The sequence below is a fragment of the Marmota flaviventris genome, chromosome 4 (genome assembly GCF_047511675.1).
Source record: "Marmota flaviventris isolate mMarFla1 chromosome 4, mMarFla1.hap1, whole genome shotgun sequence".
Lineage (NCBI taxonomy): Eukaryota > Metazoa > Chordata > Mammalia > Rodentia > Sciuridae > Marmota > Marmota flaviventris.
Genome location: NC_092501.1, coordinates 35700915 through 35718300, shown reverse-complemented (window position 1 = coordinate 35718300; position 17386 = coordinate 35700915). Strand labels below are relative to the sequence as shown.

At 38.3% G+C, this 17386-nt stretch overlaps 1 protein-coding gene and 1 pseudogene across 1 annotated transcript; one reads left to right on the top strand and one right to left on the bottom strand.

Annotated features, from left to right (window-relative positions):
• Nucleotides 1–1827: 1827 nt before the first annotated feature.
• LOC114096438 (glyceraldehyde-3-phosphate dehydrogenase-like) lies at nt 1828–2663 on the top strand (annotated as a pseudogene).
• A 6341-nt stretch (nt 2664–9004) lies between these two features.
• Nucleotides 9005–17065, bottom strand: Ankrd1 (ankyrin repeat domain 1). Its single transcript, XM_027939988.2, has 9 exons — nt 17000–17065; nt 16175–16354; nt 15135–15272; nt 14891–14998; nt 13780–13878; nt 12581–12679; nt 12285–12383; nt 12050–12148; nt 9005–9755 (listed from the first exon to the last, which is right to left on the bottom strand). Exons 1-9 carry the CDS (start codon nt 17024–17026, stop codon nt 9645–9647), a joined length of 960 nt encoding a protein of 319 aa, XP_027795789.2. The 5' UTR covers nt 17027–17065; the 3' UTR covers nt 9005–9644.
• Between the last annotated feature and the right edge of the window lie 321 nt (nt 17066–17386).

The window sequence follows — 17386 nt, the reverse complement described above, 5'->3', positions numbered from 1 at the left end:
CCTTAAGCAACTTAGTATGAATCCACCTTCAAAATAAAAAATAAAAGGTCTGGGAATGTGACTCAGTAGTTAAGTTCAGTAAGTTCAGTTCCTCTTACCAAAACAAATGTTTCAATATTTTGAGAGATTCTAATATTAATGTTTCTTATTCATTTAAAAACTAATGCTTTTCTACTTGATATACATAGCTTATTATTTTTAATCTTATAACTCAAAAAGTGGTTATTTTGAAGACCATTACAACTTATATTAAGGGGGTGACTTTTAGTTGATCTATTTATGTATTCATTGTCAGAGTTCTTTCTAAAAGGAATTGAAGGAGAGGGAGTGTGTACATAAAATTACACTTGACCTCTTCCATTTCTTTTTTCTTACCTTTGTGATGTATGTGAAAAAGATCCCTTCCCTTTAATTGGAAACCCCTGAAAAAGTAATAAGTGATTTTCCTCATGGCTGTATTTAAGATATCAAAGCATTTGACTCAAAACACTTCAGAAACAATTTTTTAAAAATAATAGAATCATGATGTTAAGTAGAAGTAGCCTTTCTTTTAAATATATGCACTTATGCTATATTGATATAAGGACCCTAAAACCTAATGGAGTAAGTACAGCAAGAGGTCTAACTGAATTAAAAAAAAAAAAAAATGAGAAAAAAACCCAGTTTAAGAATCAAAGTTAATATTTAAAAGAGAAAGCCTTATACTAATCTCACAAATGTAAATGCCCAAATAAAATTTTAGTAGAAAGAAACCATCGAAACAACATGACCCTGTCAGAGTTATTCCAGGAATTCAAGGACAGTTCAGTTCTGAATGTTAGGATATTTCAGTTCTTTCTAATGCAATATACTACATCACATTAATAAATCAAATGAGAAAACTATATTAGCCAAATGAAAAGACTTAAAATCTTTAATACCAAAAAGGCATTTGATAAAATGTAAAATCCACTCAATTTATAAATAGCAATGACAATCCTCGGTAAAATACAAGTTGAAGAATATTGCACAAGTACACATGTGTTTATACATACACACTTGCATTTATATTAAGCATGGTGGTTCTAAAATTAAAGTATCAACTGATACCCACTTGGCCAATTTGATGTACTAGGATACCTATTGCCTCTGTAACTGATGGCTGCTGCTGCATCCATACACCCCCTCTGCCCCTTCTTTGCCCGTTTGCTTCTACCTTTACCCCACATGAATTCACCAAAAGTCAGCTGTCTGTCTATGCCAATTGTGTTTAATATTGTAAATTATGCAAGTTAATTCAAAAACTATGATAGTTGATCAACTATGAAAGTCATAGAAAGAATCCCCATCTAAACTGATTCTTTGGAAAGACTTGGGAAAGATGAATCATGAAAAAGAACTGTCAGTTCTCTGCTTCTCCCCATTCAACAAGACAACTGCATCTTGTATAGTGCCAGCCACCACCTTGATATAATGGTGAAGGTCATAGTAACTGGATATGACCATATTGAGTGCTGGTTACTTGAGCTAATTTTAACTCTAACAAAGTGAATGTTATTTATTGAGGGCCACAACCAAGTCAAGGTGGCGCCTGGCAGTTTGCCAGGAGGAGTGGTTTGTGAAGTAACGCCAGCGAGCCATTAAGATGATGAGGATTCCTTAATGACTGACTGCTGTATCTAGATGATGTTAATTAAGTTAAACTGTGTGTAATTAGTTAGGTAAACCTCTGCTGTCCCGTAATAAAGCGGCACCCGCTGTTTCAACCTTCACAAGTTGCTTGTCACCCCCACCCCCCCCACCCCCCCCCCCCCGGTTATTTTGCTCAGCCAGACTGCGGCAGTTATTGCCATCAGTGACCCCCTCATTGACCTCAACTACATGGTTTACATGTTCTATGATTCCATTCACTCTCAAGGCTAAGAATAAGAAGTATGTTATCAATGGGAAACCCATATCCACCTTCCAGAAGAGATAACATCCTAACATTAAATAGGTTGATGCCGGTGGTAAATATGTAGTGGAATTTTCACAGTCTTTACCTTGTAGAAGGCCGAAGTTCAATTGAAGAGTGAGCCAAAAGGGTCAGCATCTCTGTGCCCCTTCTGATGTCCCTGTGATGAGCATAAACTTCAAGATGTATGACAGCTTCCTCAATATTTTCAGCAATGCCTCATGCACTACCATCTGCTCAGCATCCCTGGTCAAGGTCATCTATAACAATGTTAGCATCACAGATTCATGACCACAGTTCATGCCATCACTGCCACTCAGATCATGGATGGCCCCTCTGGGAAGCTGGCATGATAGGCATGGTCCTGCCAAGATTGTAGACAAGGTCATCCCTGAGCTGAATGGGAAGCTCATTAGCATAACCTTCCATGTGCCAGCTCCCAGCATATTTGTTGTAGATCTGACCTGATGTCTGGAGAAACCTGCCAAATAAGACATCTAGAAGGAAGTAAAGCAAATATCAGAGGGCCCCCTAAAGGCCATTTTAGGCTACACTGAGGATCACATTGTCCACTGCAACTAACACTGACACCTGCTCTTCCACTGTGAATGTTGGGCCTGGCACTGCCCTCAATGACCACTTTTTCAAGCTCATTTCCCGGTATGACAATGAATTTGGCTACAGGAACAGAATGATGGACCTTGTGGTCCAAGTGACCTCCAAAGAATAAGAGCTCCTTGGACCAGTAGCCTTAGCAAGAACATATGTGGAAGAAAAATCCATCAGTTGCTCCAAAGTCCCTGTCCCCACACTTGTCCCTTGATAAAATCCCCCTTCTTGACAGTATCCATCCCATACCTCCTGAAGAAAGGTAGGGGCTAAGGGAACCTTACCTTGTCAAGTACCACCAATAAAGTCTGGTGTACCCAAACACCCCACCAAAAGTACAAAATCAACAACAGCTATCATATTAGATATCTGCAGGACAACTTAAGATCTGAAGGTTATCCAGGAAGAATTCTGCATTCAAATTACTTCACTAAAGTCTTAAGCTCTCTAAAGGGACTAAAACTGAAGGATAACTTTGGTTCTTTTATCAGTGCATCTGTAGACTTTGACCTTTCTTTTAAAAAATTGACATGTGAGTGTACATTTAGGTATTTTAAGTTCAGAATATTTAAAGAGACATATGTCCAATTTTTTTGAAGTCCCACTTTAATCTACTTTATGAATTAACTATACTAGCTCCATTTTCACCAAATATCCTACTGAGGGTTTTCCTGTTAAAGAGGCAAAATTATTTGCAGATGTGACTATCTTGGAAAACTCAAGAGAAGCAAATTGAAAACAATTAGAAAAATAAGTGCTTCTTGGTGTATGGGCATGCATAGTATGTTTTTGCAGTGATCCCTACTTTCTATTTATAAATACATGTTTGTCCCATTATTCAGAATAGGAGGGCATGATGGATGGTCACCAGAGAGTAGCAGCAAGAGGGTTTCCTTCTAATAATCACTATTGTTAGAACATGATCACTATTCTAATAATCACTATTGTTAGAACATTGTAATTGCTACAAGAAAACAATACCTTTACTACAAGTTCAGCAGGAAGGCCAGTTATAAACTAAATTCATCAAAGCCAACAGTTTTAATTAATAACCTGTTATATAATTATAAAAGATGACCATATTCTTAAAGACATAAATTACCAAGGAATGAATGTGTTAGACTTTCCTGAAGAAAACTCTTAGTAAAAACAATAAATGAATATAGATGTTTTAGTCAGCTTTTTTGCTGTTGTGACCAAAAGGACCTGACCAGAACAATTATAGAGGAGGAAAAGTTTATTTGAGGGTTCACAGTTTCAGAGGTCTCAGTTCATAGACAGCAGGCTCCACTCCTGGGGGCTCAAGGTGAGACTGAACATCATGGTGTTGTAGAGGGAAGCAGCTCATGTGATGATTAAGAAACAAGAGAGAAAAAACTCCACTCTCCAGATACAAAATATATACCCCAGAGCCACATCCCCAATGAACACTTCCTCCATCCACACCCCACCTGCCTCCAGTTACCATTCATTTTACCCATCAAGGATTAATTCACCAATTAGGTTAAGGTTATAACAATCATTTCTCTTCTTGCATTGTCTCACACATGAGCTTTTGGGGGCCACCTCACATCCAAACCACAACAATAGCTAGATAATAAAAGAAATTAGAGAAGGCTGCAATACCATGAAGAAAGGTATTCTGTTTTTTTTAGTGAGACAAATTATAAATCATATTCTCTCCAATTTGAATTTAACAAAATCCAAATCAAAATGCCTATAGATGTTTTTATTTGTTTATATGTTTCAATTTGGGACTTGGCATTCTAAAAGAATACAAAGATGAAATTTTTGGAGAAAAACCTATTGAGATTTATACTGATGAATAGTGTAGCATACAATAAAACTCTAGTAATTGATATGTAAATTATGAGAGATCAGTGAAATAGTAGGGAGTCCAGGCTCACACTCCAGTTATAAAAAGAAATGATGAATTGTTCAATATGTGATATTGAAACAATTGGTTATCTGTTCAGCAGAGCCAACACAGTGAAGTTAAATGCATAGTCAAACTACATGCATTAAAATCTAAATTTGCTGCTATTACTAGCTGTGATGTTGAGAAATTATGTAATCTTTCTGTGCCTCCCTTTATCCTGTGATATCACTGCAAGGGTTAAGTAGCTTACTTTTTGTAGAAAGCTTGCTTAGACCGGGGCCTGGTATTTAGAATGTACCTAGTACATATCAGTTATAATTGCATTATTTAGGAAAAAAAATTGAGTTACATCTTTATCTTACAACCAGTACACATCCATAGCAAATTGAGTAAAGATTCAACCAAATTTGTAAGATACCAGAGAAAAATCTAGATAATAGGCATTTTGATTTGGATTTTGTTAAATTCAAATTGGACAGAATATGATTTATAATTTGTCTCACTAAAAAAAAAAATAATAATAATAATCAGGTTGGGGCCAGGTGTGGTGGCTCACGCCTGTAATTCCAATGGCCCTGGAGGCTGAGGCAGGAGGATCACAAGTTCAAAACCAGCCCTTAATCAATTTAGCAAGACCCTGTGTCAAAAAAATTTAAAAAAGGGCTGGGGATGTGGCTCAGTAGTTAAATACCCCTGAGTTCAATCCCCAGTACCAAAAATAATAATAATAATTTTGGATTGGAATAAAATGAAGTGTGATCATCAAAGCCAGAAAACAAAAAGTTTGATGGATTTGTCTCTATGAAAATATTCCATTAGAAAAACATAACTAGTAAAGTACATTTTGAGAGATTTATCATCCTTGGCTTTTAAGAAATTATTTTTAAAAACACCTATCTTGACAAATTCTGTTAGAGTCTATCCAGATCTCTTTCCCAGGGTGTTGGCTTACCCTTTGTCAGACTGTTGTCCTAGCCTGACAGAAGTCACGTTGCCCAGGGATACCTGGGAAGGATTGCCCACCTCTGAGTTTGGCCCATGGCCAATGACCAATGCAGGGCACTACAGCCCAGACTCTGACCTCTAGGGTGCCATTTATGCTCCTAAGTATCCCAAGGGAGTAGGCTGAGGGTAGCTTTCTTCTGAAACCACATCTTTGTCTCTTCTGTCCTTCCCATTTCCCTCATTACCTTGCAGAGCACTCAATAAATAAATCACTTGCACAAGAATTCTTATCAAGGGGACGCAACTTCATAGGAAACTAGGCAAATAAAGTTGATTTTTAAAGTGTCCAATAAACATGAAGATGCTGAACTTAACTAGACATGAGGGGAAATGAACCTATCAAAAATATCTTGGTTTTACATGTCAAGTTGAAAAGGTATTAAAAACAAGATTTATAAAACAAATATTTTCAAAATTGGTGCAGACAATAACATTGTAGAAGGGGGTATACCAACCTTATAGATACTTCTGTATATTTGTTCTTTAGAAATAACTGGTTAGGGTGTATAAATAAACATTTAAAGGGTGTCTAAAGGGTCTATAAATAAACATTCATTGAAGCAATGACTAAAATAGTGGGAAAATGAAACAATATAAATGCCCAATGACAGAATTAAATGATCCATTATACGTTGAAACAAAAGAATACCATCTATAAAGATGCCTAGAATAAACTGTCCACTTGAAAAAATTAGAAAACTGCTTTCTACCTATAAATAATGTGGGCAAATAATCAAAGGATGTCATGAAATTAAGATTATTGGTGATGTTGACTATTTTCAAAATTCATTTCTATATTAGTTTAATACTTAATAAGTATTATTGCGTGTTCAAGATAAGAAAGGAGATTTTTCCGTTGGAAAAGGAGAGGAGAGAGAAAAACAATATGATCAACATCATGCTATTTCTGCTGTTATATATAAATTTTTAAAAAATCATGACATGGAGGGGAAAAGTACAACTGGATCACACCTGAGGGAACCAACATCTAAGAGTTCAAGGATGGCTTCCTGGAGAAAATACAACTAAACCAAAGGAGATGGATGAGAAGAAGTTTTGCAATATTTTGGGGTGGGTTGGGGTGGGGAGGGAGCTGTCCATAAAAACAGTAAATCAAGTGCCTGGATTCTTCAAGGAACTTAAAATTCGGTAGAGCTGATATTTCCAGTTTAACTAGGGAAATAATGAGAGATAAAAAATAGAGTTAGCAGCAGCCATAATTTAAGGATTTTATTATACATGTTAAGGAGTTTTCATTTCATCCTGGGGAAAATGTGAAGCCATGCAAGGGCTAGAACGGAGAATGACTTGATTAGATTTGCATTTTAGAAAAATTCTTTGGTTACAATTTGAAAAAAAACAGAAAGTAAGTAAGACTGAAGTCCAGCAGATGGAAGGAGTGTTTGAGTATTCCAGAGGAGAAGTAATGGTGGTCTAAACTAGGAGAGAGGCACCTAGGCCTGGAGGGCAGGGACAGGTTACAGAGTTCTGAAGGCTGTGTACTTACTTGGTAAGACTTGGTTGATTGAAAGGGAGCAGCTAAGAGAAAGGTCAAGAACAACTTTAGAGTATTCTCCATTGGCTAATGGGATGTGCCCTTTACAGAGAGGGAACACAAGATAAAAGATGGTGAACAAAGAGTTAGTTCAGCGGGAAGACAAGGAGCTTAAAAAAATGGACTCTGTGTGATAGAAACGTGAAATTTTTACCACTTCCATTTTACCACTTCCATTACAGATAAACAAGAGTTGGTCTTAGTTTAATGGGGTTTATTCCATGTTGTCTCTCATACCTTCTACCTCTTTATTAGTGCAAATATTTCTGTGTGGCAACAGAGATCTTCAACTTGCATTAAATTTTCTCCTTTTTCCCTTCCTGCTCTTTTGGGGAGAGAGGCTTGAAGACGACACTGTAAAAATTGTATTTTATAGTAATACATCCACATTATGCTATGAGAGTTATCAGTAGAATCAAGAGAAATGTCATCTGTGTTATAAGTGATTTACTTGGAAAAAATTGAAGAACAAATTAAGTCTCTCACAAGCTAGCCAAGACCCTGTGGGGAAGGCACAGAGGTGGCAAAAGGGAATTAGGAGGAAGCGAACAGAGAGCATGAAACTGCCACGAACACTCAAAAGCCTGTGGGAGATGAATTCCATGGATTGGTTAGAGAGTAGATAGAAAATTCACAAAAAATTTGTAAACCATCCTCACAACTCTATGTGTCTATGACTGAATAACTGGAAGACTTTCTGGTTATAGACTGTGCCTATACACTCTTCCAAAATGGTAGAGGTTTACTAAGAGGTTAATTATATATGATCCTGCCTGGAATGAACTTTGGGGGATACAATGCTTGTGTTTCACATTAGCCTTCATATATTTCTTCAAGTGCCAGACATTCCCATACCCTTGCCCTTTCCTAGCTCTTTTGCTGCCTGGAACACTATGCTTGAATAACTCCAGTTTATCTTTCATAGTCACCCTAAAGGTCACCATCTCAAAAAATTCTTTATAGAATCCCCCTCCCATCCCCACCAAATTGTATACCTGCACATCTTAGATACTCATAACACTCCATTTTTTCCCTTCATTGTACTTGCCATAAATTGATACTATATATTATTTCTAATTATTATTATTTGGTGGGAGTGCTGGAGATTGAACCCAAAAGCAATTTATCACTTAGCTAGATCCCCAGCCCCCTTATTTTATTATTGTTATTTTTATTTTGAGACAAAGTCTCAATAAGTTGCTAGAGGCTCACTGTGTTGCTGAGGCTAGCCTTGAACTTGTGGTCCTCCTGTCTCAGACCCCCACTAAGTGACTAGGATTATAGGCATGGGCTACTGCACCCAGCTAATTCTTTTTTTAATATTCATTTGCCCCAGAAAGACAGGAGACACTTTTTATCCTCAGAGGTCTTAGCACCTAACCTTAGACTTGGCAGCAATTTAGCTTCCATTGGAGGTCAAAATGTCAGTCAAAGGCCTTTGACCTTGCCAGCCCTATCCACAGCAGTGATGGTTAAAGCTCTGATGAGTTATGGGATTTAGTTGCACTCGTTGAACTTGCAGTACTTTTTCATCTCACCAGAGGTCTCTTTCTCCACACAGTTGGAGCAGAAAGAACTGCTTCCTTATGTTTACAGTTCTCAACCTTGATGCCCAGTGTGGTTGTGGGACTCCATGGCCACATCATCTGGGATCCTGTCAGAAATACAGAATCCCAAGCCCCACCTGAGACAAATTGAATCCAAATCTGCTTTTTAACAAGATCCTCAGGGTTATCTGTACACACATTGAATACCGAGAGTGCTATTGTACAGGAAATATCCAATATGGGAAACAATGAAAAAAAAATCCACCCTCCTAAGTGGCCTTTTTTCACAAGGGACATTCCTACCATATTTACAGAAGAACTTAGAAGAAGGTTTAGAGTGAGTTTGTTTTTATTATGAATATAAAATATACCTACAACATAATAAATATTTACACATTTACAGTCTGCATTTCCTTTCATGTTTTGAGATCAAACTCAGTTCTTCATGGCCCCATAAGCCGATCCTTCTACTGCCCTTCACTTACACTCATGACGTTCTTTTGCTTTGGTACACTGTGTGACTTGGTTAAAACTGCAACAACAACAACCAGGCCCGGGGTGAAATGGCTGGCTTTACTGTCTTTTGTACTGAATTACTTTCATGCTCTTGTTTCCTTTCCTGTTACTACATGCCTTCCATTGCTTCACCCAAACATCAACATTAAAACTCCAGAAGAAAAGAGGGCTGCAATAATCACCCTTGTCCTTTAAAAAATACCTTAAACTATCAGCATGAGTGAGGACATATAATAAGCTGGCACTTAGAACATTGTACCTTTGCATGGTTTAAGAACCATCTGTGGAAAGGCTCTGACAGTGTTATGCACAAATTAAGTTTTGCCCAACAAATGATGCTCATGAAAGTCAGAATAACCGTGCCATTGAAGTCAATAAATAAATAAGCATTGAAGTCAATAAATAAATAAAAACAGTGAGTTTCACTAATATTAATTTAAATAGGTATAATATCCCTGGGGTTTCTTGAAACTTCCTTAGGTATGTCTTCCTAACAAGTTGACAAACAAGCTGGATTTTATGGCTAGTTACTCTTCTTTTGGGCTATGCCTTCAAAAAAAAAAAACAGTGAACAGCTACTGATGAAGAGTCTCGGTTCTCTTAGAATGTAGCTATACGAGAGCTTTTGTAGGAGTTTTCCTTGAGGCTGTCAAATATTGCTTTGGTTCCATTCTGCCAGTGTAGCACCAAATCCATTGGGGTCTTCCCAGCCTAGTCAAAAGAGAGAAGGAAAGTTGACTTGCATGTGAACAATCAGTTCCCATCCTCTGTGGGTATGCTAATAAAGTACATGTTATCAAGGTGTTTTATGGTTTCTACTATAAGGGATTTGCATTTTATATTCAAACAAGCCTTCACTGTTTCTCATAGGAATGCTTTGGGTATTTTATATTAGCTTTTTTATTTTATTTTGTTCCTGTGGGTCATTGGTAATATCCCAGGTCCTTAGACACTAAGTGACAAGAGCAACCCAAGTCATTTTGAAGTTTAAAAAACAAAAGTGCCTGTATACATCTCCAATATCCTGTGGAATTAATAGCTCCAGGAAGTGGTACTATCCTTTTTGGTCCTATTGTTTTGAAAAATAGTCTGGTTTTGGTTTTTGGTTGTCTATTTTGATTCATTTGTTTTGTCTTGTTTTGCCGGATACTGGGGATTGTAGAGTACCCCTGGCGACCTCCCCAGATCTTTTTATTTTTGAGAAAGGATCTTGAGACATTGCCATATCCTCCTGCCTCAGCTTCCCCAGTCACTGGGATTACAGGTGTGCATCACTACACCCAGCAGAAAATAATTCTTGAATTGTTGTGAACTCTTGACAAATGAGCCACTGCAGCACCTCTGCTTAGCACTCAGATGCTGCTCTGTGCACCTTGGTTTAGCACTCAGGTGACTACTATTGAAAGCAGATTTTCCACAGCTTCTCAGGATTTGCACTAGGTCTTCCCAGGGAGTTCATCAACTCTTCTTGGAGTTGATGTCAATGACGTGTGAGAATAAATAATTTTTGATCAAATTTTATTCTCCCTTATACACACGTCTCAAGATATTTACAAATATTTAAACCATGTCATCTTTCAATGCTTGTCTTTAGCTATGAGAAGTCCTAAAAATTCATTCCGAAGTATGCTTTAAGCCAGAGATTGAAAATTAGAAGCTCTGAGATGCAAATCAGTCTAGAGATCTATTATGTTTTGCCCAGATTAGATTTGACTTTTTTTTTTTTAAGTTAGACTTAATTGGCAACAGTTGGACATCAAGCAATTTCCTAACTGGATTTGTGCAAAAATCAGAAGAGGTGGCAACATGGCACCTGTGATCCAGACAGTAACAATGTAAGGGGTTGGGAAAAAGCCATACTAGGCCATGTGCACAGACCCCAGGACCCACTCATTTAAGTGATTTACGTGATCTACTTGACCCTTGGGAAGTCTGATCATCTTGTCCCCCCAAAACTGTGTTTTCTGCAGCTTTTTGGTGATTTCCTTGAATCTACTTTTTCTCTTTTAAAAAATTATTAAGATAAAACCAATTTTAGTATCTAGCATGAGGGAACCCTACTGGTTACATTTTCCATCCCAAATAGGCTCCATTTATCACCAATCTTTGTCCTTGTCACCAAGCCAGATATTTTCTTCTTTTTTTAAAATGATAAAATATTCCTTTCAACCTCACAATACCACAAATAAGGAGAGGAAATTATTTGCATTTAGAAAATGACTCTTTTCCTTTATTGTAAAGTAATTCTCCAAAATCTTCAAAATTATTTCTCCAGTAATTTATACTCATTCCTCCTCCTGATATTTTTAAAGCCTACATTAGATGCTGTTTGCCTGAGAATTTATACCATAGAAAAAGTTGCTTACATTCCCTGCTTACTGATGAAGTTAATATGTACTTATACAAGAATTTTCAAGGCCTTAATATAGGAAATTATTTTGGGATATATACAGATAAGCCAAAATGAAGAATGGATGGGAAGTTATCTGAAAAATATAGGCTTTTCTATAAAAAAAAAAAAAAAACTACCCGGGAAGAAAGCAGTAATGTTTCATGTGGTTATTTATAAGGAGAGAAAGACTATTCTGAATCATCCTGATTGGATATTGATTACTTTTAGTTCATTGACTCCATTGACCCCTGTGGAATTTTAGGCCATTTTTCAGGAACTAACCCAAGCGCTGCTCAGCCAGGAATGACAAAGGCAGGTTGGATTTCTTTCATGCAGGTATTTGTGTAGGTGAGCTATTTTTGACTATTTTTTTACTTTCCAGACAGAATTATTAGATACTGAAGGTATAGCAGTAGCTATGGCTCTACCTACCTCTGACCACATGACCTGAGTCTTTGCCAAAATCGACAGCATCCTTATGGAAATGAGCAGAAACACTTAAATCATCAGTGTATCCCCCAAAATAAAACCATGTGGGAATATATTTTCAAGCATTAGGAAATTCTGGGAATTAGGAGGCCTGCGAGCTCTACCCGTTGTTTGCAGTACTTACACAGTTCTTGACGTTGAGATCTGCGCCATACATAATGAGGAGTCTGATCATCTTGTAACGATTGAGTCTCACGGCATCGTGCAGTGGGGTGTCTCCCTCCTAGAAAGGCAGAGCCAATAGGCTAGTGATAGGTCTGAAGCCAGCAGTGGGTCCCGTCCGGGCACCCCTGCTTGCCAGAGTGATTTCAAAAAACAATCAAACAAACTCGGCAGCCCAGCTTTGTCCGGCTACTCACTCTGTCTTTGGCATTGAGGTCCGCCTCACAGGCGATGAGGTGCTCAGCGCACTCGTAGTGACCGGTCCTCACCGCCACGTGCAGTGCTGTACTGAGCAGCTGGAAAATGGGAAGACATGGTTGATTGGCTGGAAGTGAAGACAGAGCCTGTCCTAGACCCCAAGGCAGGTGCAAGGAGGGACATGGCTAGGGTGCCCACACAGCCCACATTGCCAGATGACCTCAGGGGAGAGGTGGGGTTGGGAAGAGGCTGGGAGGATGGCAGAGAGAAGGAGGGAGATCCGAAGGGAAAATACCTTATCTCGTGCGCTGATTTTTGCGCCTTTGTTCAGCAGCAATTTTAAGACATCCAAATTCCCCCCACGGCATGCCCAATGGATGGCTGTGGATTCAAGCTGTACCAGAAGGTAAAAGGACACAAAGATGTAAAGGAGAACCTGGTCGGGAGGATTTGTACTGGGTTTCTAAGACCCAGGGGGATACAGGTTTCCTAGGGCATCCATGAGGTACTAAGGTACTAGGTGGTCCCCAGGTCAATTCTAACTATTATAGATGAAGATTCTTACCAAGTATTGTAATTTAACTGCCTAAATATGTTCCCTGTTGTCGTTTCCTACCAGGAGAGCCTCAGAACCTCAACTGCCTTTTCTTGTGATCACTGCACATTGTTCTTTTAGTAGATTTCCTCCTCTCTGCTCTATTTGGTTTATCTCTGGACTCCAAATCCCACACTCCTGAATTTTGGTGTCACTACATGCAAACTTTATTGCTGTTTTGTTGCTTCTTTAATTCTTTTTCAACTTGTTTGGTCTTTAGATTCAGTTTTGGCCAAGTCCTTTGAATATTTGATATCCTTTTTCTACTTTACTATAACATCAAATTGAGCTGCATTTAAATAAATGAAGCCTTTTCCCAGCCCAATCTTCAGTTCATAAAATATACTGTATACTGGTCTTTGTAGAAATCACAGTGGTTGAATTATTGAGCTCTGAATAGCAGCTACTTTCCTTGGATGCGATTCATTTAGTATGCAGTCTAGCTCCAAATCTCATCGGTGGCAATTGGCATCTCTCACATAAAGTGCGCAGCTAAAAAATTCTTATACATTGCTGGCAGCCCAGGGGCCAAGAACAGGCTGCTGTGTATAATGGGAGGGCAGAGGTGTTGAAAGGCAAGTGTCAACTGTATGACTTCTCAGTAATGCTACTGACTTGATAATGACCCAACTCTTTGATGAGGTTATTGAATTCTGTTCAACAGCTTTCACTTCCTCTCTCTTCCCCAGAACACTCCCCCTCCTCAGCATGTACGGGAAATACTTTCCACATGACCTAGTCCCATCTTCCAACTTTCTTTTGTATGGAGAAATGAGCTTTTGCCTGGTTCTCTCAGATCAATTTTCAATCCAATCAGCCCAGTTTTTTAGGATAGGTTTTCTTGAGCTTCATATAGTCTACTTATTTTGGTTCATTTCCAAGCAAAGAAATATATTTACCATATCACGGAATTCAATCTGGGCTCCAGCTTCCATTAACGTCTTCACAATTGCCAAATGTCCTTCCAAGCATGCTCTGTGAAGAGCTGTCCGTTTATACTGTCAGAGATTTAAAAAAGAGATAGCGATGTATATATAAATGTTCATGATCCTTTCAGAGGTATGAAGCTAGGGACTCTGGTGAGAAACTTGGGTACTTCTTTATGAACAGAAAAGCCAAAAAGTTAACAATTTCAGAATTAGAATAATTTATCTCACAACTATGATTGGAGCTTCCTGCCACATACATTTCTAAGTGCTCAAAGGCTTACACTGAGGGATGTGGACTTAAAACCTCAAAGCTACCTAAATACTGACATTTCCCTTTCTTGTATTTTACACTTTTCTTGTTCATGTAGCATTTTGTTATGCAGATCAATTTTCTTCCATTCAAAATTGTTGTTAGCTTGAATATCAAAAAGGATTTAGTTCATTTTCTTGAAAGAATGGGAGACTCATTTTTAATAGGATTCCCCCATCTCAGTTCATGGGGTGAAAATTACAAAAGGATTAGTGATTTCTGGCAAATTGGCTTCATGTGAGTGAATTAATAGACTATTAGAGCTGGAAAAACTTTGGACAGTTTTTCACTGTAGTAGACTAGGTTTACAGATTAAGGAAACTGAGGCTTAAAGAATGCGTTTGAGCTTGCTCAAAATCAAATAGCCAAGTAGGCGTAGAGCTGGAACTTGAACTCCAGTTTCCAGATTGCCTGTCTAGTATTGATGTGTTTGGCTCCAACCAAAGATGATGTTAATAATATATTTCTCCAAAAGTAACTTTTAGACCCTGCCTTGTTAAGTCTTTCCCAAGGATCTGAGAAATTAAAGACAAACTCAAAATCAGCCAGAATTATATGAATACAAAAACCAATCCATTGCACTAATCCAGAATTTTTTTTGGGGGGCGGGGGCAACTGCACTCTCCTGTTATGCTTCTGGCAGATGTGGCAACAGCTGGGGAAACTGTTTCAGGACAAAAGACTTTGGCACCAAAGTCTCAAGGCTTCAGTAAAGCATTAGAAACACAAAATTAATGATCTGGATTTTGCAGTGCTTTGAATAAACCTTACCTCATCACAGACATCTGGATTGTTCTTGTCTGACAAGAATTTTTCTACTACTGGCAGTTTATTCTCCAGAGCAGCCTTCAGAAACCTAGGCACATCCACAGGTTCTGTCTAAAGCCAAAAAAAAAAAAAAAATAGTGTGAGAATCACTGTGAACTGTCTTACATTCAGTCAAACCCTCCACCAGTATTTGCTCCCCTCTACCACAACACTGGATATTAATACTTCAGAACCAAACAGTCCTTACAATGATTTCAGGTTCCGGTTCCTTCACAACTGGAACTTTAGTTTTCCTGTATTTTTTCCTTTTTTTCAGTTGAATGATTATTTCAAGGTCTTCTAAATTCTCAAGCTTTGATCTTTGTTCTAGTTTTTTCTTTTTGAGCTAAAAAAAAAGAAATCCAGGTGTCAAAAACGTGGTGAATTCTACTTGGCATGCATTCTGCTGTTGTCTAAACAAAATCTGCAAAGTCTGACACAAGAATGTGAACAGTTTGAGCAAGAAAATTTAAAAAATAAAATAAATAAATAATTCTTTGACTTTGGTTTAGTAATTTCTTATTCAGGTATTTGGGGTTCTAATTTTTAGCTAATTGCCTTCATGCTTTCTTCCTTTGCTTGTAGATCAGCCCTTGACTAACTGGAGACACGATCTAGTCTCTGAGTGATGATTTCCTAATTAATGCCATAAATAAGCCTCAGATTTCTGTAGAATTTTATCATGCTCAAAAATTAAAGGTTTTTTTTTCAGCCCAAAAGAATCTAATAATAAATATTAAGTTCTGAAATAATAGTGCCATTCTCTTTCAGGTGGACCACTATTCAGGGAGTACAGCAAACTGATGCACATTTTATCTGTGTTAGTAAGTAGTCAAACTTCGTTTGGCAACAGAGATTGTGTCAATACAGATAACAGATACAGTCTAACTGATCCATGGACCACAAACCACATTATTGAGAAAAAGAGGTCTCCTTTACTTGAGATTAAGTAAACAGAATACGGCATTGGAAATTCATATGACATGATTATCTCTTTAAGCCTGTTTCTCAATCAAACATGATCATAGCACATTAAATCACTGATTCAGAAACCAGCAGTCATGGGCTTTTCTAAGAATTATTTTCCCAAACCTATTCCATATATTTTGCCTCTTTAAGGATTCAAATTTGGTCCAGAAAACATCTCTGGAGTGGTTTTATTTTCTTTCTTCTTCCTTTCTTCCATGGTGCCTCCATCCCTCACCCAGCGCCAACCCCACAATAATAGATTCCATGAAAGGTTCTCACCTCTGCCTCTCGCTGTTTCTCGCTTATCCACTGTTGCTCCCCCACGTTCACATGGTGGGCTGGAAGTGTCTTTAGATCTTCTTGCTTTTCCAAAGTGACAGCAGCTTCATATTCTCCATCTCTGAAATCCTCTGGAAGGAATACCCCTGCCTCCCCGTTGTTATTCTTCTTTCCTGTGACCTGCAAAGGAAGAAGACAGCATGGTCAGAAGGAGCAGTGCCCTTACTGGGGTCATTCTCCACAGAGGATGCTGCAGGAGGTTCTTGGTCTTTCCTCCCTGGTGACAGGCACCTCCATGTGGTACACTCTCAGACGGCTACAGATAACCCAGGATTACCTTCAGGTGCATGTCCACTCTCAGTTAAAGTAAGCCTCAGTGTAGGTTGAAATATTTAAATCTACTTTGAGTCCACATAATCAGATTTCTTCTAGGAGATTCACAACCCCTTCTCTGCTTATTTAAAATTCCCTAGTTTTAGGTAATTTTGATAACTCTCAGCATTGACTTGGAAATTTTCCAGTCATATATTCTTGCAAAAAAAAAAATCTCCCCTAAGGCATTTTGATAACTACCTGTGATTCCACACTATAGTAATAAAACCAAAGGAGAACATAATAAATAGGAAATATGCAGAGAATTCATTACTGGCAGCTCCATTTTATTCCAATTTCACTCGATTCATCACATAAACCTACCCCTTTTTCCAAACATGACATTCTCAGAGTTCCCTTGCATTATGTCTGGAAGAAAAAGGCATCTCAACTTTCAAATTAAAACCAAGATGAGCCAGTTTTCCTTGTGTAAAAATAATGTGTCTTACATACCAGTTCCTCTACTTTCAGTACCATCATGTTGGTGGCAGTGGTCTGTGTGTCTCTCTCCTGTGGAATGAGCCCCTGGAGTTGGCCCTGCTGAGCCTCTCCACACCAGTCAGCTTAAATAGCTTGGGCAGGGTGAGATAATCTTCCAACCTTGGAACACAAGTAACACCCACCACCCCCACTAGTGGCCAACTCAGAGGCAGGTGAATTTTCATTCCAGACTCAATGTCTGGGAAGCCCGAGAGGGAGGGGATGACAAGCGCACTCTGCTGAATATGTGAATCAGGAAGAAATGTGAGAGGGCCATTCCTTTGGCAATGACCACACTGCTCAGCAATGTGAGTCATCCTATTTATCGAGAAGCCAGGGGACAGCTGTCTGTTGATATTG